Genomic DNA, 26,472 nt, shown 5'->3' with positions numbered 1-26,472 from the left:
ACACTTTATTAGTACCAACACATATGCAAGACATCACTGGAAAGTCATCTTTCAGGCTAACAAGTAGAATGCAAAAATTTGTCTGGATACAGAGGAGTTTGTTGACTGTTACTTTAGGTCTTACTTTCTTCATCCCATTGGAAACTAGGGCAATATCCTGCCTACAGTCTTACCAGGTCAATATTCGAGTGCAAAATCTGCTCCAGGGCATGCTTTTGTATCTTGGAACACCAAATACATTTTCTTATTGTTATTTAGAGTAATTACAACACTAAAAGCCAGGTATAAGGCTTGGAAGCCTTATAAGAACACTTGCGTCCCAACATCTGGCTTGAGAAGAAAGGAGATACAGCAGCTGAGGATATTAAATGCAAGAAGTAAGGTCACTGACTGCACAGTTGACGTAGGGAAAAAAAAACCAAATCGGAGAGGACAGGTTCAGCAAATAAATGAAAAGAATCAGAGATGGCAGGACAGTATGTTTAGCCTAGGATTAAGCCTCCCCTGTTTTCCATGAATGTTGTATTTAATTAACTTTTGATTACTCATTGTGTCCAAAACCACGCAGTGGATGAAAGCCTGGCACCGAGGAGCTGCAGGCAAGCACGTCCCCGTCCCAGGCCCCGGCAGCTGCTCCATGCTGCCTGCTCACTGCACCAGTCCTGGAGAAACTGCCTTGGGAATTGTTGAGCTGATTGCAGATGACCTTGGCATGATTCCTAGCTCCAGCAGAAAACCTGGCACTTGATGGGCACAGCCTTCAGCAGCCTGGCTGCGGGTACTGCAGCGTGGTGCTGCCCCGGCTGAGCCCTGGCCCCCGGCACCACGCACCAGGGCTGCCCACAGACAACCACACGCATGGTGTGGCTCCACCACCCTTTTCCCCCCTTCTCTACGAGGTAAGGAGGTATGTTGACCTCATTTCTGATGAGGGTCTCTAGGCAGCAGACTACCTCAAATAACAGCAGCATTAAGAGTGTCAGCATTGCAATAGGCAGCCGTTCTCAGCAATCACCTCTGTAACCCACCAGTGTTTTTTTTTTCCTAAAAAGAGCACAGCCTATACCAAAAGCAAGCGTCTCAGTCCTCTCGGAGGTCTGCTGTGCTGACACCCTCAAAGCCTTGGGTCTGTGAGTTTGGAGGCATTCCTCTCTCTCCTGCACTGCTTTGGGTTTTAGTTTGTTCTTCAGTGGTGTTCCTGTCTAGCTAGTTGCAAACAAGATTTGTGTTATCTTCTTTTGTAATAAGAAAATAGTTTAAAAAAAAAAAACTTCTACACTTTCCCTCTTTGCATCTGTTTTTTGCATCAGGAGACCAGGAAAAGAGAAATTCTTTTTCGAGACAAGCCAGTGCATACACAAAACTTGGAAATGCTCTCAGTAGTCTCTGCACAGTCTAGGATACAGTTGAGAGAATAAACCAAGGTTATGAACATAAACTCTCATTCTCTTGTTGGATGTCTGAATGCTACTAGACTCACTGGACCAAATATTTGCACTATTATATCCAGAGAAATGTCTGCTTTCTACTAAGGTATACTAATATTATGTGGAGGACAATATAGTTTAACTTGTTGTCTACATTTGAAAGTCAGAGACTGAAAGGGAGGATGTGGAGAACATGTTATAAAAAGGGAAAATGAGTAATGAAAGGAAGAATGCAATTAAGATTAAAATGCTAGGAGGGTCTTGGGAGCCTGAGTGGTAACATGAAGCACAGATAAAATAAGCACAATCAGTAACCACAGATAATGATGTGACTGCAGATCCTGTAGCAAACACCACAGTACTGTGGGGTTTTCTCTCCAAGATGATGTTTTACCCACTCTGAAGGCCTCTGACAAGTGACCTGTAGGAGAAGACATCCACTGGGTGATTTTAGAGGAGAGGAGAAGAATCTCCTCTCAACAGACAAGTGATATATAGCAGCCAAGGCAGTATTTTTATCAATGACTTGTCAGCTTGTGAATGTTCACCCTTTTAATCATAGACTCATTAGGATCCACGCATATTTTATCAAGACTAACTCTGAAGGTGCTCTAAATGCTTCTACAGGTAATAGTATATGTTTTAGCATATAGCACCTTGCATTTAGACATTCACGTGATTGTGCTAATACTGAGGTAAAGTCCAGACTTCTAGCACTAAACTTTAAAAGCAAGCAGTCACTTCCTAGTTACACCATCAGTTTGTTTATTTATGTTTAGCAAGCTGCCTATTTAAAAAAAAACAAAAACAAAACCAAAAAACAACCCACCAAAACCAAGACTGAAAATAATTTGATTAAAAGATAGTTCAGATCATCTAGCCGTCAGCATTACCACTGGGGGTGGTGGAAGCTATGGTCTTGTGGTGCTTCCATTCAACATCCAGAAGAGAGCTGCCAAAACAGGAATGCTGTTTCATGCACAGGTAGCAGAAACACAGCAGCTACCCCTGCTCTCACTCAGTCATTTTTCCTTCTGCTGGCACCTCCATCTGTGGTTATAAATCAGGGCCCCACGAAGCAGGCGTCCAACTCGACTGATGCCACTTGATCATGCTGCGAGATCTTCCACTGCTCATTTCCTGCAGCACAATCTGTAAGAAAGCCTGTTTCCATGTCTGAGCTGGACAAAGATAAATCTGAAGGCTGCCTAGTGACTACTGTATAAACATAAAAAAAATCTGGTGATCTAACCTACAAGGCTTTGGTTATTTGGTATAATTAAATGGAGAAGGTGCCAAGAAAATAATTACTGGAAAGTTTTCTTTTTACAAACTTATGATAGAAATTTCTCAACAGCTTCAAGGAACTCCATAGATGAGCTAAGCCCTTCCAAATCCAGCAGGTTGCCCTTTTTGTCATGAAAGCGGAATGATTCAGTCTCTTCCTCTTCCAGTTCCTCTCGAAATAGGTTGGTCTCTGAGGTAGGAATGATGATGATGCGGGGGACAGTATGGCTAATGATAGAGCCCAGGACTCCATTAACTTGACTTTCTTGAGTTGCCATCTGTGAAGTACATGAGTCTCCTCCTCTGCTCACACTGCTGCTATTCAAACTAACAGGCAGAGAAGCTGCTTTCAGTGAGCTGGTCACAAGTGCTGCAGGAGGACTGTGTAGGACTGGCCGCTCAAGCACCTTCTCCAAACAGCTGGAGGAGAGTGAAACCTGGAGTGGAGACATAAGCTTTGGTGTTGTCATACAGCATATGACTATGGAAACCAGTTTTTGAAATATTCATTACCACTAGTCGCTATTTGAGTTACCAGTCATGTTTTCTAAATACTTGAATCATTGAGTAGAAAGAGGGAAAATCGTCATGTGTTAACATCTACAGCTGGGAAAGCAGGACATTAAATGAAACAAAAATGACAGGCTCACATATGAGCAGAGACCAAAAAGAAAAAAAAGAGGAAAAGAAAAGCCCATTCCTATATCTGACTTACTTTACGTTTAAAAAAAATATTTCTCCATTTTTAACACATCTCATGGTACTGGATAATTATACTTCTCTCTCTCTCATAGAAGAGATCTCAGATAAAACTCAAGCACACTGTATTCTTTATTTGCCTGAAGTTTCATCATCCTTGTGACAATCTCTATCGTGATGTCTCCAAATGGCTCCCGGTACTGCTGCGGGGCAGTCAGTGGCTTTGCATTCATACATTGGACAGTACTTCCACCAACAAAGAAGGGAAAAACAGTGACTGTGATTGGCTTTGCTAACCAATTCCCATCTGCCCATTTTGAGAGCACTCTAATTTCTAACTTGGCCCTGATGGCAACTCCCCTGTGACCTTTCCGTAACTCTTCATGCATAGTATGCAAATCCAGAGTAAACTAAGTAAGCTTTGAAAGTGTAAGTTAATATTTAAATATACTGGCAACCGAAGACATGACTGATCAATTTTGGCTTGCTTTGGAAAATTACAGTTAATGTTATAAAATCACTGTGCCAGATATAGAGAGAAGTTAGAAGTCTCTCTTTCCTGAGGAAGATCAACATTTAAAGTAAAATGTTTTTACTTCATTATTACATCAATTTCCATGAAGCCTAATGGAATTCAGAGTACAACTAAGCTTTATTCAGATTGCTATAAAGCCTCTTTCAGAGTTATAGTTCTATTTATTTCTCTTAATACAGTTGTAAAGTGTATTAATTAGCTACACTGAGTCTTTCCATACCTTGAGCTTCCCATAACAGTTTTGTAAATTTTTTTGGTTTTCCTCTATTGCAGATATTACTGTTCTAGCCATAAACCTCATTAATTCAACTTTAGTCTTCTTGAAGCATTCAGGCATGTAATTCCCATGGATTTATAGGGATTTGGTGCTGAAACATCTTTTTTAAAATGTTAGATCAGTTTCTAGCATGATTACAGCTCAGCAGGGGCTGCAGTCTTGGCCCCCTTTGTCTCCACCTAGTCCATGGCCTGTGATACTGCCTTTATATTGACAAACTAAAAGGTGCCTTAAATAAAAAAAAGAAGGTGGGGTTTTTTGTTTGATTTTATTTGTTTTTATTTTTTTAAGATTTAGGGGTCATCATCTCACTCTTAGCAAGTAGTTTGGCAGAATGTGTTATTGCATAGCATAGCTGTAGTCTGATTTTATAGACAGAAAACCAAAGCATTTGTTTTTCACGCATTTTTTTTTTAAAAAAAAAAAAAAAGAATTGTTAGTCTCCCTCTCCCCCTCTGTCAGTCTGAGTTTAAAATTAGATACTGGCGTATACTGAAGCATTGTGTAATCTACTCCACAAGAAAGAATCATTCACCAATCCTTATCGATAACAATTTCTCCGGCCACTGTACCTACCCAAGTGGAGGGAAGCACAATGGGCTAAAAAAAGTGGTTTAAATCAACCTGACAGAGAAAAAAAAGTCTGTTCTTCCAAATCAAAGATAATGACAGAATGAAAAAACCCAAACCCAAAACCACTCCTCCCTGCTTCAAGTGCTCTTTTCACCACAGCAGAAGGATGGGTTTCATTTGGATATGGCTTAGTGGGCAGGACACCACTTCCAAGGTTTTTTTTAATAGTTTTATCTGGGTAATTCCCTTGACACAAAACCTGGATGCCCAGAGCACACTTGGCAACTCTCCTTTGAAATCAAGTATCCAAACCTATCTTGTCCTCATAATACACGCCTGCATTTTAATGCTTCCAAAAAGGCCTCTTCACTGCCACGCCAGGTTTCCAGGTGTCAGTCTACATCAAGTCTGTTACCATCCTAACTAACTGCAATAAGTCACAGGGCTGGATCATATCTTTGTGGCAGCACAGAAAACAGTCCCGTACGTTTTTATGCTCTGGCAAGCACCAAGACTGGGACACTGTTTGGCTTTTTTACTTTCACTTGAGGGGTGCCTTTTCTTTTTTGACATCCCATCTGCAACTGTGCATTAAGAAGTCTTGATCTCAGTCAGTGAAAAGAATTCAGAGGTACATAAATTTTGTAGATGTTATTGAGGTGGTCTTCTTAAAGAAAACAAAGGAAGTGTAAGATTCTTTTCCTAAAAAAAATATATATTTCGTCAAATCAAGAAGTTAGCTGACCCTTCACCAAATTCACACTTGTATTTCCATAACTGAGCATTTTTGGAAGTGCTATAATTGGAATTCAGTCATAGACAACCCAGCAATGCTATTAAAACCTTAAAATAAATATCCAGAAATGCAGTGAGGTTTCTTTAGCGTTGGTTGGGATTTTTTTTAAGAATAAATGGGCGGCCTCATAGTGAAACACTGTAACTGAGCTTGACAAATAAATATGTATTCTGATAGAATGAATATTTATGGATTGCATTTAGCTAACACACAATGGACCTTACCACCACACAGGAATCTTTGCTGAAAATATTAAGAAAAGCAAATGAGGCTTTGAACATTCAGTGTAAATAAACTCCACACATCTCAGTGAACACCACTGAAAGCCTCAGCAGGAAGGTACTCTGCTTAAAGGTTATTTATCAAAATAATCCAACAGATGTATTTCAAAGACAAAGTATAGTGTCTGATCCTTCTTGTGGGCTATGCAGTTGCTAAATTCCAGAATACAGGAATATTTATTTAATTACTGAACACTTCTATGCAGACCACCTCAGATTCATTTTTGTTCTCCTTCCTTGTGAGACCAAAAGCCGGTGGTCCTCCATCACCTGGAGACAATCTCTTGTCTTTGCCATTTGCCTACAACCTTGGACACACTGGGCCACTGATGGAGGGCAGCAGAAGTGTGTAGTGGATTTGAGCCCATCTTGCCTGCCACCACATTTGAAGCCATTGTTTTTCCATCAATACTGTTCACAACAGTCACAGGAAAAGACGAAGGTTTCTCAGGAGTTGATCTTAGGGAGACACATGAAAGAAGACAGGGCAGACACATGCAGGAATCAGGTCATTGGATGGCTGGAAGTTTCCAGAACAGCTCCTGCTTTAAACTACGCTGTCTCTAGACAATTAGCCTCAGAGCTGAAAGGGAACACAGAGGACAGAAGCAGATGCTGTAGTTGCCCAAGGTGCAGGTGTTTGATTACATATGCTAGAGTAACCCTATGAAAGGGTGCCTCCATCAAAAAGTGGGTGCTACTCAGTCCAGCCACAGACAGTGGATTGTAAGCCTGTGTCTGTCTTTTCTTGAAAATGCAGCACTGATATATACTTGACATTGTGCAATGCATACAAATACTTGTTTTGAAACTGGTGTTAGGGTTCTGGCAGAAGCTGACTCACTGGTGACCTACTGCTCCCATCCTCAGCAGTTCCTCAGGGAACAGGGTGCTCCTCAACGGCATGACGCCAAACCTCAGCAGTTTGGGCAATGAGCGTGATGCATCCACAGAAGATGCGCTGAGTACTCACCGTCTCCTCTTTCAGTGAGGGAAGGGTGGCAGCTGCCAGACTCTCCTACCCTTAGGGAGAAATGGGAGTTTCTTTCTCGTCTTCCCCCTCAACAAAAATAAAACATTTTAATGTAACTGAAAAGAAGAAAAAGGGTGGCTTCTCTCATGTCAAACTCTGTTTTGCAGCCCTGACTTAGTAATAAAAGGAGGCTCCCACAATGTGGACACAAGGGTCAGGATGGGAGGAAGTGGAGCTGGGGTAGATAAACAGGCAAAGTCATCAACTTCTTACATTTGATGCCACTGACTGTGCTTTAATGCGGCTTTAGAGCTATGAGCTGATGCTGGCTTTCCAAAAAGAGGCAACATATCGGTGAAAAAAGTTAATAAGGCATTATTTCAATTCTCATTAGTCACAAAATAGAAATAACAGCAAGGATGACGAGGACATTGGAATACATATAAATAAAGCCTACAGATGAAACAGATGGGTGTAAAGGCTGAATTATTATTCCAGAGATAATGTACTGTAGCAAGATTAACACTAAAATGGACAGTCCCCAGCAGAGACTTTTTTCCTTACCTTTTCTGCAGTTGCTGCATTGCAGCTGCAGGTCTTTGGGAGAGGGTCTCTCTTCTCCTGTCTCAGGCTTGTTGAGAAAGAATTACTTCGGCGAGGCTGCAGTTTTTTATGAGCTGGATCTGCAGGGTCAAGCTCTACATTGCTCCAGGTCTAATCATGAATGATGAAGGATTTCAGACAGTTACATCCTTTCTCAAAGTCTAAAAGTTTTCAAACTTTAGCAGAAACTGTGCACACTTACAGAAAACTAAAGCTGTTCTAACACAGGTCTCACACTCAAAACTCCCCTGGGGAGAGGCTTGATTTTTAGTCTTATCACTTACCCTGGACTATTTTTCTGAACCAAAAAAATCTTTGAAATAATGAAAAATTACTTAATTTCACCAGGATGTTTTTCACTGTTTTTTATCTCATTGCTTGTGCTATCCTTATAGCTGCATAGCACCTGAAGTCTAAAGATGGGAGCCAGTATAACCAATCTGTTTAATATGGCTCATGGCATTCTGCGTGACCATCAGCTGGTACAAAACCATGGACATGGACAGGTCCAAAACCATTTGTACACATCCCAGAACACCCAGGGCTTCTCAAGCCCCATGAGCTTGCTTCTTCTCTGAACCATCATTAGTGGATGGGAGGCAACGGGTGGGCTCTGCACTAATTTTCTAAGAGTACGCCAGTAATGCAGCACAATCATGACATTGCAACCATGCCATTCCATTTACAGGCTTGGGCAGAGGCCATCCATCATCCCTAACTTTGTGGTGACTTTTTGATTGAGTATCAGTGATGAGATCATTTTCCACATCAGCTTTTAGATATGGATACATAGATAGATAGGGCTCTATGCAAGTGGGAAGCTAGTGCATAATTCCACTGCATCACCTTGCTCGTACATCTATATATTGCCACCTGTTTATTTCTTCTCCCTTGTAGAATCAAACTGTAAATAGGACTTTACATGACTCACGAATATGTTGGCTCCCTACACTAACGTGTACAAAACACACAGAGGAAAGCATTGGTGGCAACAGCTGTATCTTTTACAGTGTTGCTGGTGTCATTCCTGCCCGTCAACACTTTATTGGAGCATTCCAAAATTTCACTTAGTCCTACTGTCATGCAAGAGTCATCGAGATTATCTTTTATTTCAGCAGCTGCTGCTTCAGCTAAAATGTGTACAGCTGCACTGAGCTGTCAGTTGCCCCAAGGACAATTACCTTTGGCTGCGTCAACTGGGCACAACACAGTGCTGCACATGGCTAACAGCAGGTGTTTCATTTGAGATTCCTAAGCCAAAGTTGTGCCAAAGGCTGAAGCCTCATATCCACATTTTCCTGTCTCTTTAAACAGCAATCCCAACCAAACACACACAATAACCTGCTAACCCCAAGGAACCAAAACCAAGTAGTGACCAACAGTGAAGAACAGAAAGGTTCTTGGATCGGGATGGGTGATCCAGGTGAAATTACCTCATTTGACATCAAAGGATTAATGGGGAGAGAATTTAGGAACAAACTTTAAGTCAAGGAAAATTAAAAGGTAAAGGGGAAAAAAGGTTGGCAATAAGTAAATGAGGAGCCTCCCTGTTTTAAACTTCGTCAACACATTTCCATGTTGCTACATGTGCTATCTACAACCAGTAAATGAAGGACAAAGGTAAACAGACAAGCAGTCCCCATGATCTCAAGGGAGATACAGCTAAGTGTGGGTGCTCTGTTTGCTCAAGCTGTTAAGCAATCCCAAACAAAATATACTCTTTTTTTTTATGATAGGGTATTGGCATGTTGCATATACTAACCTCATATTGCAAGGATAATCTGGGTATTTTACAGTTTATGAAATCATCACAGTTGATACCCTCATGCATCATTGTGTAGTCAGTAGTCTGTGAATGGAATTAAATCAGCAGGATAGATTATCTCATTTTCACTTACATTGCAACAGAAATATTCATGCATTTATTTATATCTTCAAGAGCTAAGACAAACACTATATTTCATAGCCCATACAAAGTGAGCCACTCTTCTTTTCTAGCTCACTAAGGTCTTTTGCCCTAATATAGCAGCAACTAGATAAACATGGAAGTGCTCCCCATGCCCTGAAGACTATGAGAGCCTAGGCAAGCAAATTTGGGGATCCTCGTGCTGTGCAGCGTGGTACAGTAGCGTCACACTCCACAAGAGTCCCATCACACACTTCAGACACACTTGGGCTCAAATATGAACAACAGTATGCTAAAAAAGGCTTTTCCAAGGCTAAGAGAGACCTTTCACTCTTCTATTTATGGTTTTAATTTAAAAGAAATGTTATGGTTGACGTATTTTATGAAACAGTATAGAAAAAGTTTATAATTTCTAGCCCAGGTCTCTCCTGAGAAGTAGCTTGTCCATTGCACGGTATTTAAACACTTTCTAATTTTGAATAACAAAACGTGTCCCATTTAAGAGATTTCATGATCTTACAGGCAGGTAATAATGATGATAATTAAAGATCATGAAAGCTACAGCACTCTGATAACCCAGCCCTGTCCCTGCTCAGACTGCTGCCACCTGCCTCAAGGGCAGAGCCAAGAGTTTGCCACTCAGCCCGTCACAGTGATTTATACCTTTGTGAAAGCTTACCAACTGCAGCCATCATGCTGGGAGGTTTCTTATGAGCATGGAGCAGCGCAGGTCCCTGCGAGGGCCAGCCCCAACCCAGCCCCTGCCACGGCTGCCATCCCTCCCTGGGACCTGCCTTCCCAGCACCTCTGTGGTCAAGGCTGGCTTCTTATGACTTAGAGAGGCAGGCGAGGTCATGCCGAGAGGGGCTGTGAAGAACCTTAAGGGATCCTTTTATTTCTAACTCCCTCAATCACCAGCCTTACTGAGACTTGGGGTACGCTGCTTACAAAACACTCCACCTCACTCCAGGTGCAGGAGTCTTCCACTCCTCATGGTTAAAACCCAGGGAAACAAATCAAAAGTTTCCTGTCCTACAGAAAATGGACTTCCTTTAAAATAGTAAGACAGCTTTCGGATAGGTTAGAAAACTTCGGATGGGAGACCGTTTTCCTGTCCTCCAGCCCCCTCAGATACTGAATTATAGAAAGTGGTTGGTGACATGGGGAGTACCTGACAATGGCTCTTTTTAATTCACATTAAAGACTTAACCTGAAGATCCGTGGTCCCAGTAAGCATCTGAACCACACAGATATGCTGATCTGGATGCTTTTTCTGATCAGAAATCATCATGCATGAACTCCCAGAAGGGCTTTGCAGAAGTGACCTCACACGACCCAAAAAATTTAGCTACCCCACTCCCCTTCTTCCATTATCTAATTTTGAATATGTATTTATAGAGTCGCTTATTTTGGGAGTTGGAGAAATATTGTGCTCACTTTCCTTCATGGAAACAAGACTTACAGCTTCTCCACCAGAAACTGATGAAATGCAAGTACTCTTGGTCCTGCCAGCAAGAGACTGATGGCTGGAGAGGGAGGTCCTGAATGATGACTCATTGATGGAGCCTCTCAGGAGGTCATTCTTTGATATTCGTATTAGGAACCTCAAGCAGGGAACAGCATTGTGGATGGTTTTTCTGAGGGAAAACGGAAGAACGAAAAAAAATAAACGTCACATTGACAACACAGCTTTGGAAATCACGTGGTGAAAGTACCATCTCTTTCCATAACCTCAGCACGGCTTCTGTTTTGATTGAGGAAGTCTCAAAGACTACATGGAAACAGCATGGTCTGTCTAGGGGAAACTACTCAACAGGCTGAAAGGAAAATAGCAGGTGGCTTCTGGGCCTTGTGTCAAAACACATATGGAAGAGCTGCATGGATAAGTAGTAAGAATTGAAAATATCTGATTGCTTCTGATTCAATTAAAAGGTTAATCCAGAAAACTTTCAGGTTAGCTGGTAAAAAGGTTTTTACTGTGCAAAGGCACAGGACAAGTAGAAAAAAAGGAAGAGGGAGATGGCCAGAAGAATCAGATATTGTTATTTGTATCATGGCAGCTCCTGTAAACTCCTATCCAGAATTAACACTCCATGCAAGCACAGAGGAGAAGGATGATCTAGGCTCCAAAGAACTTAAAACCTGCCTTATTCATTAAATAACAATCATCGCAGTCATGGTTGTATGAGTCTATCCCTCCTGGCCCCGCATGGAGCAGAAGAGCCCAAGAGCCTCCCCTGTGCAATGCCAGCTGGCCTTGCTCCTCCTGCTGCAGAGGACTGGCAGGGCGATGCTAGCCAGAGTGCTGCATTTGGTATAACACCTCCCCAGTGCCTCCCAATCCATTATTTTAGCCCAACAAACAAAGCTAATATTCACACAAAACTAAATAACAAGTCAAGAAGCGAGGCAGCAAGAAGGCGTATGGAAAACAGCTGATGCATGGGACTTACAGATCAGTGGAAGATGTTAGTATATTGACTTTATACTGAGATGCAAGTCAAGTGGATGTATATTGTAAAATCTTTGCTTCTGTAGCTACCAGGTTTGTTGAATAACTAGCACATCATCATTTCTATTCTTAGAAAAGATCACACATGTTGAAGTCTCAGAGAACTGATTCTGAGATCACAAGATGAGATCACTAGTTTGTCAATCCAAAAAAACCCACCACCACCAACAACCCCCCACCACCACCAAACCCCAATATTGGGCATCATTACCACTCTCAGTATACCAGGCTCCTGCCTGTCTTTCCTCTCTAACTTCAAAGGCAACTGAACAAGCAGCTCTGTGCCTTCAGTGGAGATGAGAACTGAAGAAGGCTTTCTGCCCACACCATCGTTCCCGAGTCTGCATAGATGCCTGCCGGTGAGCTGGCAGAGCCCTGCCAAGCTGCCCGGGGGTGCAGGTGGCTGCCCACATGGTGCTGGATTAAAAATAAAGAGCTAAGGTTGTGCAGAAAATAAAAAGTTCTGAGAATCAGCAAGGGTTTACAGGACATGAGAAAATGCCAAGCCCCCATAAGTTCATTTTCATGTTGAAGACCTCAGGCTGGTGCTGAAAAAGCAGCTGCGAGCTTTTTTCCCCAGCGGAGAAGATGAACCACTTTCTCTCAGACATAGACATAGCTTTTCATGTCTGCCACAGCCTACCTGGGGCTGTAAACTATTCAATAACTTCAAGTTGGTGTAAAACATACCATCCTGTTTATTAAGTGGAATTTCATGCAGAGACCTCCTCACGCTGGAGGTTCAGGAAATGTATGTCTGATGGTGAATTTTCAAGGACAACATAAGAACATTTTTGATGTCTTGAGGTACCAGAGTTTCAATTTTACTAATATTTGGGAGGACTGCTGAGGGACTTTTTGTGGGCTGGGATGAAAGTACAGATTTTGAAGAGAGTTTTAGTACTGTACCTGTGAAATACAAAATCAGTATAAACTGAGGTGCTTATTTAATGGTATTTTTATAATACTCTGAAATAAATGAGTCACCCAAAGTCAAATATGTAGAAATTGCAAACATTTTGTTTGAGAAAATACTGCAAATCGAAATTCTTCATGATTATTCAGTTATTTATGATGGAGTAGTTTTGAACAAATCATTTTTGTATAATCATACTTCACTTGGGAGCAAGTTGGAAACACGGAGATGCAGAATTTCCCTGTTTGCTATGAACGAATGATTACAAAACCTAGACCTTCCAAAATCTAAGGAAGTTTCTGCAATAACACTAACACAGACAAGTGACATTCTCTCATATACAGGCTGTTAAGAGTGAAAACTTTCTTCCCTCACAAAACAGAATTTCATGAGTTAAAACTCTGCATGCATTTCCTTACTTACTCACATTTGTTACTTCCAGTGATACCTATCAGGGAGAGAAGTCCTTTTCTCCTTTATGCTGGTGGGGAGCGTGTGGGCAGGAGGGTATATAACAATTAACCTCTCAGACCAGTTCTTAAAAGCCAAGTGCTAGCACAAATGGCACGGTTACATTTTCAGTTACATTCATTGTAACATACTTTTTTACATTGCTTAAGGTAAGGAAGTCCCACAAAAAGACTGATTTGTTTTGCTGGGGTGTTAAGATGCAATGACAGAAATTCTCTGTGCAAAAAAAAGCATCTTGTACACCATTGGTTTGAGCCATATCTGAACTCTTTAGATCCTGATTTCTAGATGCCTCTTTCTTGAAAGATTTGGAAAGTAACTTAGATTTAACCCGGTTCAGTAGTTCCAATACAAAATGGCAATTCATCCCCTGCCCAAACCCTTAAGTCCTGGGCCTGAACAGACTGGCCCATTTATCCATCATTGGATAAATTACTTGCAAGGCATAACATGAATTATCAGAAGATTTGGAAATTATCCAGAAACCCTGATCTTTACATGCATATTCATTATTCACTGTTCAAGCAAAATTGGTCCTGCCAGCATATTTTCACCAGCTGACTTGGTGTACTGGAGCTGCTTTTTCAGTTTTAAAGGTGCACGCTTGATTCATCAGGAGGGACTCAACATGACTTCTTTTCCTGACTGGATGACTCCCAAGTCTATGAAATGTCTTCAGAACAACTCCATAAACACTTCTCTTGTTGATTTGCCTAGAAATACAAATCAGGAAGCAGGGAAAAAATAAAACAAAACACTTTTTAAGAGAGTGTCTGAAATCCTGCTGTGGACTCCAGCCTTTTTCTTAATACAATCTTATTTAGAAAAGCAGATGCTGGTAGGAAAAAGACTAATTGAAGCAGTTCACTATATAGTATCTGCTTTGAAAACACTCACTTGACCTAGCAAAAATAATATAGGGATCCACTGAACACAATAGCTTTGGATCAGAAAAAAATACCAGGTTCATAATGTGTCATCCAGCCATACAAGACTTCTCATTCACCTTCTTCAAGCCATCAGAGACTAGTCATTCTCCTATTCTAAACTAAAATGCTCTGCAAGCTTCAAAAAATAAGATGGTATCAGGTTTTTGGAGGATGCAATACAGTGTTAGTTATGATAGCAGACATTTTCAAACAAAATACAGGTTTTCACCATTTCTGGGTGTAATTCCACCAGCCTTCTGAGAAACATCAACTGTTCTTACAACCACACCGTCATTTATCAAACATTCAAGACACTGAACTCAATTTCCAGCTCCCAAATCCTAGTTTTCAGGCAACATAACTTAGCAGCTTTTCCACTTCTTGGGTGAGACAAACCTCATACCGACGACTAACCCTGCCATCTAGTGGCATTTATACATTTATCACCATGGCATCCTCATGCTACATCCGAACTTTTGACACAGCATCCCTTGGTGGTATATACACTTTGAAAAACTTGCAGAAAAATCTACAGATATGCTGAATAGCAGTTCTGTTACAAGCATTTCTCCTTTTATATAATGAATTATTTTTCACAGCCAGTGTTTCAAAAACACATTATGTACAGCTACGGGAGGAAATTGCAAGCTCTGAGCTATATCTTCTGTGTGAGGTACAGCTTCTTCTGAATATACTGCTGTGAGTCATAAAGGTGAAAAAAAAATATTTAGGAGCCCACCTAATGCTGGAGATAGGGCTGAGAACACAATGGAGTTGTACCCCTTTCCTTACGTTAAATAAAAAAAAAAAAAAAAAAAATCAAAAAAACCCGCCCGCAAAAAACTATTTTTTACTGGATTTTTGGAAACCAAGTATTTTGGAAGTTTTAGCAGAAGTAACTTACTTTGCCAGTACTTGAACATGTTTCTCAGCTGAAGCTGGGAGGATATTTCTAAATAAAATGTTGACTTCAAAAAAGAAGTTTTAGCTTGCATAGTGTTGTGGAAGTGCAGGGTAAATTTGTCCTTGTTTGAAACCAGTCAGCAGAACACCATGACAGCTTATTCCCTTGCAAAAGTACTTTGTAACTCCTTTTATGACCACACAACTGAAGACACAATCATTTTTGATGTGTCCATACTATGCATGCTTCCAGGTCCTAGCTAGCTCAAAGAGCAGGTGACCTTTCTGAAATGCAAGGTGGTTCCTTCTCATGCTTTCCCTGAATGTTGGGGGAAGGCTGAGCTGGTCTCTGGAGACAAATGAGATGCTCTAGAGAAGTTATTAAAGGAGGTTATAATGGACCTTCTTCTGCAAAGGGAAAGGTTTCTGATTCTTTGGAGGAGCGTCTTTTATAATATATTAAATTATCATTCTGTTCACCTAATCTTGTAGGTTTTCCATCAGAGCAATAGTATGGAAATCTTTTTTTACAATGCATTGTTAGCATTGTTACCTTTCTAATCATCTACTCTGTGGGAAAAAGTTATCTTTGTATTCTCTATCCCTTACCTTACTGCAGTCAGAGGGCTAGGATAAAAAGAAGAATTCCATACCTTTCTGAGCTGAAAGGTGTGATTTCACTGGCTGTGAAAGGCTTGAGAAGGAAATAAAAAGGCAAGAAAAGCTGGCTAACCATGCAGCTTATTGAGACTGAAGTGTTTGGGTATTTGTTAGTGAAATTGTGCTAGGTTGGCAGAGTGTTCAGTTTTAAAATATACAGTAATTGAGATCTGTAACAATAAGTAGAATTAAAGTATAGTATAATTTGATTATGAAGGCATAGGTTCAGAAATATTTCATATCTGAAAAAAAAAAAAAAAAAACCATTGAAGTGTTTCAGAGAATTGATCAACGTTACATTTTGCCCATTGAACCCCATTAGTGTAGTGTTGTCATGGTTTAAAGCTGGGCTGGCTACTAAACCGGTGGCAGATGCTCTCTGTTAACCCTTCCCCCCTGCCCCAGAAGGGGAAGGGAAAGAGAAAAGGGAGAGAGACTTACGGGTTGGAAAGTTAAAACAGTTTTAATAAACTATAATAATGAAAAAAGAGTATATACTAATAGTGGAAATAATTAAATATATACAAATACATACAAAACAAAGATCGAGCTCCCCGATGTCGGTCACGTCCCCACCAGCACTGCAGGGCAGGCTCCGGGAAGGCCCAGGCTGGGCCCAGTGACGGTCAAGAGCTAGATTCAGGAATGCACGGATTGGGATTGGGGGCAGCAGGAAAAGGGACAGAGTCCTCTTGGGACACCAGCCATAGCAGAAAAGGTGTGAGACCCTCGTGATCCCCCCGCTTTACACTGAGAATGACATGTATGGGATGGAATACCTTCGTTAGTCAATTCTGGGTCACCTGCTCTGTCCACTCCTCCCTGCAGGTGCAACCCCCCTTCGGCTCTTCACTCGTAAGCAGTGAGGAATTTAGCAGTGACCTTGGCTTCTCTAAGAATAAGTACAGCAAGAGCCTTTCTTCATAACATCCCTACCATGCCTCAGCAATAACTACAAACTTCGAGCGTTATCAGTCCCAGAAGCAGACACTGTCTGCAAAACATGCAGTTAGTTTCAGAAAGTGCAGTTACTTAGAAGAGACTTATCTGAAAGGAAATATCACTGAAAGGAAAATTGGTTCTGTTTTATGCCAAACCAGAACAAGTGTAAAACATTTTCTTTAAGTCCAAGCTAATATTTTTGAAAAAGGTGAAGAATGGAGTCTTTTCCCTGAAACAACTAAATTAAACAAATATGAAAACAGCCTTCAGAAGAGACTTCTTACCACAAAGTGGAGTATTTCAGAAATGTCCGCTTAATTTTTTGAAGGCAAATACTTGTTGAACAAAGTCAGCAAGCCTACTAACAAAAAAACCCCAGTATTTTCAGCATATTTGGAAAACCTTCTCACTTGCAGGGAGCTCTGTCTGGATTACCATCTTCCTACAGCTCGCACTTTGCACAGAACTTCTATGAAAATGCTCTTTGCTTCTTACAGAGCTTTTCCCAAAGACCAGTAACTTGTTTACGTTGGTACTGAAGTTGGTTTGAAGAGAATAACTTAAGTGCTTCAGAGAACCAAACCTCAAACATATTCATATAGCTGCTTAAATTGGTGATGATGTGATTTTTGAGCCTCGCTGGTTGGGACCTATTATCTGGAGAGTGTTCTTTAGTAGCCGTCCCTGATATGGCAAAAGATGAACCTGAGCATCACCTCCTCCTTCCATCAGTCACGGTGTTGTGCAGCTCTATGGAACAGAGCAGGGTTGTGAGGGGAAGAAAGGTGAAGGGAGGGACTGTTCTCTTCTGTTGGCCACCCCTGGAGCTCCATATGTAGTCTGAGCTGCCCTGTACCAAGTGGACATGGTGCAGGGTCTGACCACTCGGATCCCATCATGGGATGGTCAGGGCGGGAGCACGCACCGCGTGGCGTGAGGCTAAGGGAATGAGGGTAGTTTGTTCATGGTAAAACATACATTTACATGTACAGTTATACACATACCTATATGCTTACTGTACCTGTATCTTGGGTGAATTATTGCATATATGATGGGGTTGTAGATTGCAGAAGCTTTGGCAATAACTGCTGGCACAGATTTGGAATATGGTGTTAGGGTGTTGCCTCGACTAAAACAAAGCAAAGACATTATACACAGCTATGCCATGGATTAATACGAAATTACTAAAACATATTACTCTGACTGTTTCTGTGCTGTGATCTCTTTATAAGAAATACCCCTGAAAAATAAATGCGTTTAAATGCATTCTTTGCTCAGATGCAAGGCTTGCATTTGATAGCACATACTTGGTTTCATTCATTTGTAGAAGATGAAAGACATGCATGTAATTAGTTACCTATCTGAGGATGACCAGGAAGACAAAGAATTACCTTTCCTGTTTCTACGCTAGGCAAAAATAAACCCAGAACCCCCACCAAAACGACCCCCATTGTGACCATCTGGGAAAAGGGAATGGTGATTCAAACCTAAAAATCTTTCAGCAGCAACATCTGTGCTGCACAGTAACAGGTGTCAATAACTCAGTTGCAAACATGACAGACGGAAGCAAGGACTGGAAGTGGTTTGCAACCAATATTCTCCTCTTGACTTTAAGCTCCCACAGTCAGTCACATGTGATCAATGTCAGCGCAGGATAATCACAATTAACATAATAGAATCACAGAATGGTTTGTGTTGGAAGGGACCTTTAAAGATCATCTAGTCCAGCCTCTCTGCCATGGGCAGGGACATCTTTCACCAGATGAGGTTGCTCAAAGCCCGGTCCAACCTGACCTTGAAATCAAGAACATGCACTGACAAGACAACAGGTCCCTTTGGAGCAGAGAGCAGTTGGAGGAGGATGGGAGCTCAGGGGTGAGCATCAGGGAATATAACCTCTTTTCTGCCCTCCATCAGAGGCAGCAGTATATGGAGGAAGCTTCCTGAGAGAACAGGTGTTGGGAGAGAAAAGAGGTAATACCTCCAAGTCATGCAAAGAAAGTATCATGGGGGAGAGGAAACAATACGTACCAAAAATGCAGATAAACAGTCATAATAGTTTTAAAATACGTAGACAAATAGTCCCTTTTCTGGCTTTATCCACAAGGATATGGTGAAGAATGCAATATCACCTCTAATGTAATAACTATTTAAAACCCTTTCAAAAGGGAGATCTGCTTATTGTGGGTGATAGTACTAATCATATTTATATTTCAGAATAACCCATGCTCTTAGGATTACATTTCCACTTACCCCGCCCAGGCAATCAAGGTGACACAAGCATATGGAGACCAGGACAAGACAAACACAATGATGACCACAAAAGCAATTTTTGCTAGTTTCCATTCGTTCTTCATGGACTGAGAGAGGTAGGATTTCCGGCTGCAGGACCCCAGCTTTTGAACATCTCTGTGACGGGAAAAAAAATAGATATGTGTCAGCAGGAGGGTGAAAAAGCAAGGTGCAACATCTTTAACACATTCTCAGCAATATGCAAAATGAAGCATATTTCACTTTTCCCTGCTCTAACTCTTCTTTTGTCCTCTGACATTTAAAAACTCTAAAAGGTAATTAAAGTAACAAAATGATCCCAGGCATTCTGTCTGAGCTTTATTTGCCTGCGCGACTGAGCCAGAAGAACCTCTGGGAGTACAGGACGGGACTGCCTTGTCCTTATCCTAACACAAGGAGGGTTTCAAGTTTGGAGGGTGAAGAAACTGGTACCCCTTGTCCTCTGTTGCTCTCAGAGGTGGAGCAAGCAAAGGCACAGCTGGATGCAAAAATCAAGTCTTATGGCTTTTCCTTTTCAAGGGAGGAACAGCTTGCAGAAATTCCAGCTCACGAGGTAACATGTGCTGGAATACTCTGACTACTCTGAGGAACCTGGCCCCAAACGCTTCTGGGGACATTTTTACTTCCCTGTAGACATATTCACTGGAGAAGAACATTTTCAGGGGAGAGTACAACAGGCAGTCCTAATATTTTTGCCAAAAATTGTCCCATCAAATTCTCTTCTCACATTAAACATCCCACGCTTTATCAAAAAATGGTTTTATGTGGTTTAGCATTTTATATAGTTTAACATAGAAATAACAATTTTTACATATCAGTGTTGTTAAATGACATATTTCAGGCTGAAGACAGTAATTACTAGCCAGCAGGGTAACAAACTGCTTCCTGGTGCACTGTGAACATACTCGTAAAGTGAGTTCACTGTATTAGTGAGCAACAGGCATATAAAAACTTGTGGCCACGGTGCTTCACGGGTGTACAAGACACCATTGTTTTAAGGATGCATTCTTTGCTCCTTCGCTTGGTATCAAATATGCATACACAAAGCATAGTAAAAACCAAGACCAAAGCCAAAAAACAGAGTTCAGTAAGAACTTTGATTTAGGCATACAGCTAAACATGCTTGTAAAAACAGAATTTAGCCTTGTGAAGCCAAATGACTTCAACAAGTACCTACAGATAGGTGCAGAGAAAAGCCATGGGAGCTGATGACACTGCAAGCAGTGGGAAGGACTCACAACTCCAGCTGGTGTTGGATCAGACCAAAGATAAGTCATGTGCTCATTAGGAGAACAATAACTGGCAGAATGAAGTTACTTTACAGATTTAACACCCTGCTGATTTTTTATTTCAAATATAGACCAAGAATTTGGGGCGGGGGGGAAGTGTCCTAACAAGCATAGCCAGATATTGTGCATGCAGATGCGATGCTTGAGTGAATCACAAGGTTTTCTGGGATGCCTGCCTTAAAACTGTCAAAAAATATGAGGACTGTTATGTTTACAGAGCAGCTCAAAGGCAGATGATGCCCCCATTGCTACACACTATTTATCATCCCTTGGGGCTGAAAACTGTGCTGGAACGCACAAAGACTGAGTTCCTTGCATTGCAAATCTGAAACACAAATAATCCAAACTATCAAATTATCTAATATACTATTAATTGCCACACTCTGAGATAAGATTAGAATCACCAGAGACTTCTTTCCCTACTTCAAAATACATACATCCATTCCAGTTTTTACATCAGCAAAAATATTTCTCCAGTTACAGCTGTTAATGATCTGCTACTTTATTTCCAATTTCAATTCAGATTAATTTTTTATTCAGATTTTTCTGCAGCTAAAGAAATTGATAAAATCTTCTAATACAAGAAAAGAGATATTTACTTATTTCAGCTACATTGCTCACCTGCCAGTACGTCTTATAGCCAGGAACATAAATAAATAGCAATGGAATATTATTATCAGGGGAATAAAAAACACGCAGCAACATAAAATCATGGTGTAACTTCTGTTTGCAGGGGAGTAGGTTACATAGTCCCATGTACAGGAGATCATCAAGCCCTCAGGCACATAGGAACCTATGAAATACACAGAATACATTATTCACACATACATGCAAATCTTGCACAGTTGCTGCTCCAACAACTAAGCACTTGAAATAAACCCCATACTGTACACATAGTCTTCAAGAGCTATGCCGGCCGTATTATACATGTGGTCTGAGAATGCAAGTGCACATGTAGTGAGAAGGTCCTGACTGCCACACTCTCAGATACACCTAATACTCTGTCTGCAATTTGTTCTGCTTGAATATAACCTGGGGGTAGGGGCGAGGAGGGCGTCTGCACTGCAATAGCTGCAGATATACGGTATGACAACAAACCATCAGGTGGTGGCTAGGCATCCACCTGAGAACTTATCAAATAACTCATTTTTTTACTACCCTGAGCAAGGCTAAAACAGACTATGTAGGAAATGCTGGAAGAGAGAGAGAGCAGACAACATACTCCACCCGAAGAGGGGAGCCACACTCCATCCCAGAGAGTACAGCCACACGACGGCGATGATCTGCACGGTGCGTTTCTTTGAAGTCCACTGTATGGATTGGAGGGGCTTAGTGATCACAAGGTAGCGGTCAACAGAAATAGCTAATAAAGTCATCATTGAGGTTATTCCAAAGAGTGCCCCACAGAAAGCATACAAGTCGCAGCCTGAAGCAGAAAACGGCAATGTCAGGGACTTTCTTAAAACAGGCATGTTTTCTCTCAGAGGCTGACATGATAAACCTTCCATTTTTTTCCTGGCTCAGGACTTCACTCCAATTAGAAGAGTTTTCTTAGCCTCACAATTTCATAGTTATTAAATGTTTATTCAAAAACCCACAAATATTAATAAAATACAAACATATGTATTTAACAAGTCCTACTCTACACTGAGGGCTGCAATTGGGAACATTTTATCAATGGAAAACTGCCTCAAAGAAAATCCAATCTAATTAAAGTTACATTTTCCTGGACTGTTGCCCAATATATTGATCTTAACAGGCTGCAGCAGACATCTGTCTGCTAATGACAGATTGATGTTTCAAAAATTGACTTAGTTTATGTGGCTTAAAAATGTAGAAGTGGTTTAAATTTGATGGCTAAAAGACCAGCTGTAAAACACAGCTCCAGCTCCTATACTTCATAGCAGCACTTTTTAAAAAAACTGACAGTTTCCACATCAAACAGTATTTTTTTCTCCCTCTTTGCCTTCAGGCATTGTGGTAGCAGATGAAAACTTGTAGAGTTACACTGTCTCTAATTTGATTCAGAAACCTGTGTTGAAGGATCATTCATTTTTTTTGAGATCTTGCATCACCCTGTGTGGTTATAGACAACCGCCCACCAGGAACAAGAAGCAGTCAAAATATCAGATTCAACCTTAAAGCAGACTTCTAAAAGTCTTTATAAGTAACCTGCAATTAAGGACCAAATCCCACTCAACTCAAATGAATTGCTTCATTTGTGGCAGCACGATAATTTACACTGATTTGTTCTAAGGACATGAGCAAGACTAAAAACATCCTCAAACTAAAGAAGAGCCGCTTCTGTGCTGCTAAATAATACCTGGTCCATCGGCTTGCTCCATCAATACACAACCACTATTTGGTGGAAATTTTCACCCAATGATGTGATGAGCAGTACCAAGCAGAGCATTGAGCCTTCTGAGGAACTTGCTATACTCACATTTCAGCTATAATTTGAGCACGCATCACCTTTTCTTTCTTGCAGTTGGAAAGGAAGGAGCTTAAGTTTGCATAGTCCAGTTGACTATCATTATTTAAATCTCTTAATTAAATGTTAGATTCCTAGAACGATGCTAATGGATATCAATATACATTGCTAAATAAAAATATTAACTCCCTCTTAAACAAATACATAAAAAAATATTTATGACTTAATACAACTTTTCTACCTATCTTCAGCCATAGCATCTGCCCTTACAAGATAAAGGGTAACATCATTATATGTTGATGTTGACTCCTTTCTTTCCAAAATAAATAAGATGAAAGAATCAAACCTATAACACAAAACATGTGCCATCATACTGATTGATGATGTCAAGAACCTGGTCTGTCACTCAAGAGTCTGGTGCTGCTGTCTCCACAGTACAAGCTAAGATTATTATGGCCAAAATAGGCTGAAGGCAGTGTAGAGCTGATGAGGTACAAATTAGTGTTGAAAAGTACCTATATCTCCAAGTATCCACTCTCTGTGCAAGCTGTTGACAAAGCACATAGGTGCCTGAGAAGCCGACATCAGGAAGTCGCTCACAGCCAAATTCATTATAAAGTAGTTTTGGGGTGTCCTCAGCTTCTTGTTGCTTAAAAATATGAGAAATACGTAGTTTTAAATGGACAAAGTGAACAGTTAACTTTGTAACTTTGCTTACTAGCATAAACAAGTACTATCCATGTTGGAATTAGTGGTTACTTACAGTCAATCAATTGCTAATCATCAGTCAATTACTGCAGCTACAGACATAGTCATTTCAAAGTGATGACTGACAACAGCAGCGGGCATAAAATGGATCGTTTCCTCCTCAAACTGAGGACAGTTCCAGCTGCCTTGAAAAACATGGATTTGTTCAAGAGAAGAGCAGTTCCCTATAAGTGCAGTAACACTGAGCATGTCCTGCACTGCACAAGACCAGGATCTGAAGCAGGTTACAGAGCCAAAGGACCTGCTTTTGGTGAATTTTTGAAAGCTGCAGACCTGAAGAGTCGTCACATTACCACTAACTAAATGACCCTTCGCAAAGTGCTACGGCACATGCAGAGCATGCTTGTGAGATTTGAAAAACATACTTTTGTTCACATACATCTCATAAGAGAACAAAAGCTCTCAGCTGCAGGTGAACAGGCAACATTAAACACCACAACAAGGAGTGTGAAACCAGCAGCCAGTCTGCAAGCAAAGTTTATCCAGAGAAAGCAAACATATCTTCCAGTTTTTTTCCCCTGCATCTCACCACCTCATGTAGTTTCACTTCTTAGGGATATATGGAGCCTCCTCAGAAACTTTCAGCTGGTATTCAAGTTTACCCTCAGCTCTAGCTAAGAGGAATAAAGATGCTGGTAACACAATAAAGGACCTCTCACTTTTACTTGGGGTTATTTGGTTGAATATGCTCTTGTTACTGTGATCAAATATTATGTCCCACTAGGAAAGTTAAATTAATTTGTGAGTTCAGCTCACCCAAGTTTACCTTAAAACTGGCACTTTCAAGGGATATACTGAGAAGGTGTAATGCTGAACTAGCGGTCCTTCAACGTGAACCACTTTATTGGTGGGATGGCGAAGTAAAGAGCTTTGATACCTAGAGTTTGAGTTCAGGACTTCTCACAGTGTTAGGACCATATAATACAAAAAGAGGTGACTTGGCACACTCTGAGAGACATAGGGATGAAGCAGGATTTTATAAATAGCTTTGTGCAACCTGCATGCAGTAATACTCAATAGTTTGAAACAGTTGTTTCTCTTCCCCCCAAAAGCCTCCTTCAGTTTAGAAAGTTGAACAACTGAGGCCTTTCTGATGTGCTTTAAAATATCAATATTTGCAGATAACATGAATTTCTTTTCTCATGCTGATAGAGAAATACTGAAAAAGAAATTGAGAAAGCCATCTCAATGCTGCTGCAATTCTAACAAAATCTTGAGTCCCATAACTCCCTGCAACAAGTGGGTGAGTGAGGGTGCAGAGTTCACACCTTCGCAGGTGCTTGTCTGCCTATGGAGATGACAATTTGACAATTTAATGCTTTTATTACACCAGCTAAACCAAACAAATTTCAACAAAGATGGAGCGCTTGCACAGCATTTCAAAAATCATGAAGGTATCTACAGTTGCAGGGAATTCAATTTCTCCTCTATCTCATATTAAAAGCCAGTTATTCAAAATAACTAAACTAATTTATTTGTCTTAAACATTTAAGAATAGAAAACTAATTCTTGGTTCATAACCCCACCAGTGTTTCTAGCATTGTAAACCCCCTCTGTATCAACATGCGTGATGACAGCAAGCAGTCAGCGAGGAGGATTTTGAAATCCAGCATCACAGTGTGGAACAGAAGGTGGTTATTTTTTTCCATGAGATTTTTGCATACTCTAGCTGCAGTAGCTTTGGCTGTCTATTACACTGTCAGAAGCCAAGCGAGCACACAAACTGACAGAAATCCTATGATCTGCCTGAAGCAAGGAATACACTGATGGCATCAGCTCATTTCATGTAGCACGTTGCTTTATTGGTCCTTCCAGGACATCTGGGCTGCTGGGAAAAGCATCAGTTTTTATCAAGCATTTCTGCAAATTCTACAGGGCGAGTGAAGGAGTCTGCAACAAGGAGACTGTGGTTTCTGTCATTAAAAGTATTAAACTCTTCTTTAAACTTTCAATTGGAATTGTTTATAGAACAAGGTATTTATTTTCTCATTTTCTTTGATTCCTTAAAACATGAGGAATTTACACTCAGTTTGTCAGTGATGTACATGGATGTGTGTATGTGGCGGGTTGCCTTTCCCCCCACTCCCATTTGTTGTCATCAGCCTTTGCTTGGAGTTTTAATCCAAGAGGGAAACAATGCAGAACATCGCACACAGGCACACGTGGACCTCAAGGCCAGTCAGATTAAATGTAAAAGGAATTTTTGTACCTGTAAAATGCGTAGAGAACTAGGAGGTTTCCGATGATGCCAATGGAGCCAATAATGAGCACACACGTTCCTACGGTGTAAAGAATATGGCTGGGGATCTCTGCCTTGGTCACAGTGTGCGCTTGGGTGCCCATGTTCAAACCCTGAATGGAAAAGAGAGGAAAAGGAAAGCTTAGCCTGTTCAGGACACTTATTCCAGGGGACATGTGCTCAGCCTGTTGAAGCAAGGCAGAGCATTTGCGTCCACACTTTGTGCAAATCAAATACACACTTCTGAGCTCTTTTCATATCCCCTGTAATCAAGTTTCCCTCAAGTAGCCTTCATTACTTTAACAGTATGTATTTATATTAAAAAGAAAAACAACAGGGAAAACAGACTGGAAAAAAATACTAAGGAAGTTATGGTGATGATGTGAAAAAGGCAAAGATGTGCTAGCATAGAACTCACTCTGGGTGACTGCCACACTTTGGGGCACAGAGCTAGCTGACAACACAAACTTCAGTTCAACAAGGAATAGCCTGTCATACTTTGGTTTTATTAGGAGCACTGATATAAGATCCCACACTTAGACATAGTAAATCCTCCAGGTCTCCCCAAGCTCCCTATCCACTAACTTACAGTGCTGCAAAACCTGGCAATTCCCCGTGGAAAAGGTAGGACAGAGGTAAAACAGCAGCAGTAGCATTGCCTGTGTAAGCACAAATACTTAAAATAGTCTTGACACCTCTTTCACTGCCCTTTATCTCCAGCACATGAATAAAACCCAACCGTCTACGTTGTTGGTTTGTTTTT

The 26,472-nt window shown here is 40.9% G+C and overlaps 1 protein-coding gene across 1 annotated transcript; it reads right to left on the bottom strand.

Moving 5' to 3' along the window:
- Positions 1-2,761: 2,761 nt before the first annotated feature.
- Positions 2,762-25,813, bottom strand: LOC137665103 (melanopsin-like). The gene is made up of 10 exons (XM_068403906.1): positions 25,680-25,813; positions 23,218-23,351; positions 21,494-21,697; positions 20,893-21,064; positions 18,944-19,099; positions 17,712-17,819; positions 10,820-10,994; positions 9,214-9,300; positions 7,413-7,562; positions 2,762-3,151 (listed from the first exon to the last, which is right to left on the bottom strand). The coding sequence occupies exons 1-10, from the start codon at positions 25,811-25,813 to the stop codon at positions 2,762-2,764; spliced, it is 1,710 nt and encodes a 569-aa protein (XP_068260007.1).
- Between the last annotated feature and the right edge of the window lie 659 nt (positions 25,814-26,472).

Source organism: Nyctibius grandis, chromosome 6 (genome assembly GCF_013368605.1).
Source record: "Nyctibius grandis isolate bNycGra1 chromosome 6, bNycGra1.pri, whole genome shotgun sequence".
Classification (NCBI taxonomy): domain Eukaryota; kingdom Metazoa; phylum Chordata; class Aves; order Nyctibiiformes; family Nyctibiidae; genus Nyctibius; species Nyctibius grandis.
Note: the sequence above shows the minus strand (reverse complement) of the source record. Positions and strands in the feature narration are given on the sequence as shown.